Below are 4,256 nucleotides of genomic sequence, written 5' to 3' on the forward strand. Positions count from 1 at the left end.
ATTGACGTTGATGAGACAAAGCGTATCACATGTTTGCATAATCAGTCATTAATAATCAATTACAGGAATACATGAATGAAATGTTTAGAAAGCAGAATTAAACCACGCTTTGAGTGGGAAAAATAAATCATGTAACTAATTCTGTCATTCTGTATCCATCAACTATTTTTTTTAAATGGCTATTTTTTTTAAACTACCAGCTTAAATGCTTTGACAAGCGGTATGTTGACCTCTATTTGATTTGTTCATTTTGTGACAATATGATCACTTCTCTATTTTAAGTGAATATCTTTGTGATTTCAGGTGAAAAAATGCTATTTTTGACTTCTTTATATTAACAGCACTGATACTTGGTAAGCAAGATTTGTAACCTGGAAAAATTGCACTTGCCATAGCAACAACTGTGTAAAATATCTTGATTGTGATATGTCAATAATATAATAAAAATAACTATATCCCATCATATCAAACACTATCAACCTTGTTTTGCTGAAGACACCAAACACAGTGGACCTATTTTGGTCGTCAGGTCACTAGTTGATAAATGGCTTGGCCTTTGAAGTCAAAAGACACAGTTTCAGGTCGAATCGGATATCAGTTCTCAGCGTGCAATCTACAACATTCGCTTACGATGAAACTAAGTTGAGTTTAACTTGCATTTCATAACTGAGTAATAATAATCACGGCTTGTAACTACTCCAAAACAAGCAAGTTGTTCGCTGGTAAAATGCTGTAACTGGGCGTAACCCATGAAAAAGTTTAAGCTAAAACGTTGTTTTTAGTGATTTGAGATTTAAAATCTGCATTCTTACAACAATGCCCAATTCTGAACTTTTTAATACAAAGTGATGGCATGGTACTTTCAAAAAGTTCTTGTCGAACCTCTTCTTTCATGAACTGTGGTATTCTACCATTTTGCAATGTACTAAGTCCTGTAAAAAGAAAGGCAAAATATTGGTCAATTGCACAAATGAGGAATGATATATGGTAATTATTTTATTAAAATTAGTATAAAAGTATATTAGTATTATGTATAAAAATTGGTATCAATATAAAGAACCATAGAAGTTTAATAATTTATTTCTGACACCATCAACCTATTTTTTGAGGAAAATGTAAGACAATTTTTAATATGCATCTACTCAGAGATGGCTAGTATAACTGAATCATGCCATGTATTTTCATTCACAAGTTAATGTAAATCCAATGAACTTACCCATTATGATACCAACAACCTCATAGTCATCTGGAAGGTGAAGCTTTAAATCATTTTCAAAATATTTATCATTTATTTCCCTCAATACTTCTGTAAAGAATTCTTTCCTTGGATCACCAAAATCATGGGCTTCCTGTAATTGTAGATATAGTAACTGATAACATTCTAGCTATAGGTTACAATAGTGAATTTTAAGAAGCAATAAACCAGTTCAGTTATATATAGTTATATACAACTCAGCAAAGGCTTTTTATACACTTGAGATGAGATGCTGTTGTCACCAGAACCTACCTCACCATAGAATTCTACTTCTAATGTCAATCTCAGGTCGTTGAGTAAGGCAATTTCATCCATTCCAGTACTTAAAATTTTAAATCTGTCAACCATTATGAAATTGGTTTGGCCTTCTAAGACTTCACTTGAATCATCAATGTCCAATTTCCTTCCAGTCACCATTTGACTTTGAAAATATTTCAATATTTCTACTGGGTCTGAAATATTGTTTTTTTCGCATTAGTCAAAGGTAACATTTACTGCTATATCCACAGAGTTGGATGGAGGTTTAGTTTCTTCATCAGACTGAAAATAATCATAACTAGTGAGTAATGAATGAGTAAAGTCATTGAAAACCAAGTCTTATTAAAATACAACAATTGATTTTGAGATGTAGGTCGAAAAATTGGGTAATTATTATGCAAATTAAGCAATTATTGTGCATAGATTTCAAGCCAAAACTTATTAGGTCTGTGTATTGTTCAGAGGCACAAATGTACAACATTTCATTATAATGTGATGAATAATTCTTAAAAAAATATGTGGAAAGTAATTACGCAAATTAGATAATTATTATGAATACATATACATATAAACCCCAAACAATATAGATTGACTGCAAATGAGGCAATTACTATGCACAGATTCTAATGTGAAACTAATAACGTCTTTGTAATGTCACAGAGCATCTATGCACCAAGTTTCATTAAAATGTGATGATTAGTACTTGAGATACAATGTATGAGTGACAAAGTCAAAAATTTACTAATTATTATGGAAAAAAGGAAATTAATATGCACATGATTTTTACCCAAAATTAATCAGGTGCATTGTCCCAGAGCAGCTATGTAGCAAGTTTCATTGAAATCAAACCAGCGGTTCTTGAGACATCGGTAGAAAAGATGCACACAGACAGGGTAAACACAAAAGACTAATACAGAAAAAAAAAACTAGTGATCAACAATTCTGACATCCAGTAAGTTAGAGTGTAGGTAAACATGGCTAAATTGCGGGTTACATAGCAACATTAATGTACTCTTATTATTCAATTAAAAAAAATTAAAATTTATAGTTATGATAATTTCAATAAATATTCATGGTCACGCGCATGTTGGCTATGTTCAAGTGGCCACTACTGGTTAAACATAGAATAGAAACAAAGCATTTTGGGCATCGGTACTTTGTGACAACATTAGGTTAATTTACACTCAACTTTAATATGGGGTCATAATTAACAAGCCATGACACAGTCCCCGTCAGTTATCAACTTAAGATATATAGTTTTGTTTATAGTAATATAGTTGGAACATAAACATAAACAGCATTAATTAACACAAAATAGCCACTGGTCTGCCATTTTGAATACATCTATATATCTATAACATGATGTATAGTAAATATATAAAATTTTAACATAATCAGTCAAATCATGTCAGAATTACGGCTCCAGAACTGCATTCAGCCAGCCATTTTGAATCCAAATTCAAAAATAAAATGACATGCATCGAGGTCCCATAATGTTCAACATATGTACCAAGTTTGAACAAAATCCATCCATAAATTCTTGATTTTGATGATTTTTCAGCACAAAAATGAACGCCATTCGGCCATCTTGAATCAGATCGTGAAACAAATTGATGTGCATATGCATAATATTATGTATGATGTATGTGTGAAGTTTGAACGTAATCGGTCTAGCCATGTGTAAGATACAGGTCCGGACACACATCTGCACGGATATAAAAGTAATCAGAGTCACAATTCATGCAAAACTTTTGGAATTATACTGTCTGTAATTATTACGGTTGCAAAAATAATTGTGATCTGGATTTGGGAATGTTTTTTTTTTAATGTTACCTTGTCTAAAGTAAAAAAAAAACAAAGTCTGCATAAGAATTGAATTTCTAATATTGGTACAAACCAAAATCTTACAGCCAAAATTACATAGTTTGCGAAAATCATTTCACACAAGATCAGATGCTTTGTACAAAATGCATGATAGTAAAATATATATTGTGTTAATTCCGGAAATGAGTTTTGATGGATTTTCAAAATTATAGCTGTTATGCATCTTTATTTGATATTGTTTACTGTGATAAATATCCATATTTTGTTGTTGAAAGTCATAAACAAATTTGCAGTTGGGCTGTGCCGTGTGTAAAGTACATGTATATGACAAAGAGACAAGGGGGAATCCCCTGCAGGAAAACTTGAACTCTCTATGTGTTAACCAACAACGATTAGCCCAGAATGAAATAAAGTTTAAGTTGTTTAAAAACAGTGAGTGTTGATTTGTATGCTATTGCCTGTACTAGGTGTCGAAGAAGCAATATGCCATGTACCGTTAGGTTAATGAGTTAATTAGCATACAAGCAGCTCTGGTCATAAGTATTTCATTAGTTTGAAGCTGCTGGTAGTGAGACTTCACTGTTGGAATATTCTGGCTCAAAAGACAGGAACCAATCTCAGTTCCAAATTATTTATAATGATACAAGTGAACGTAAAAAACAATACAAGAACAGCAGACAAAAAACTGAATTTTCTAGGCGCCAAGACCTGCTTTATGAAGTTCGGCTCGTTCACTTTGTGAAGGAACAGTCGTTGTACATGTATTTCTATTCGCTAAGCAAAACAAGTTAGCCGTCCATGTTCTCGGACAGGTAGTTTCAGCTGGATGATTTCTTTTTCGAGATGTCCTACGACCTGAATTCGATGTCCTGCTACTGGTACCAAGCCTAAACAACATGTTTCTTTCATGTGAAACACG

At 32.4% G+C, this 4,256-nt stretch overlaps 1 protein-coding gene across 1 annotated transcript; it reads right to left on the reverse strand.

Moving 5' to 3' along the window:
* Nucleotides 1-759: 759 nt before the first annotated feature.
* LOC146746062 (uncharacterized) lies at nt 760-1,714 on the reverse strand (the record flags this gene model as incomplete). The annotated part of the gene is made up of 3 exons (XM_085498930.1): nt 760-932; nt 1,217-1,349; nt 1,508-1,714. Coding segments are annotated over 3 exons (513 nt in total), but the record flags the coding sequence as incomplete, so codon positions are not given.
* Between the last annotated feature and the right edge of the window lie 2,542 nt (nt 1,715-4,256).

The sequence above is a fragment of the Saccoglossus kowalevskii genome, chromosome 5 (genome assembly GCF_978046115.1).
Source record: "Saccoglossus kowalevskii chromosome 5, keSacKowa6.1, whole genome shotgun sequence".
In the NCBI taxonomy this organism is placed as follows: Eukaryota; Metazoa; Hemichordata; class Enteropneusta; family Harrimaniidae; genus Saccoglossus; species Saccoglossus kowalevskii.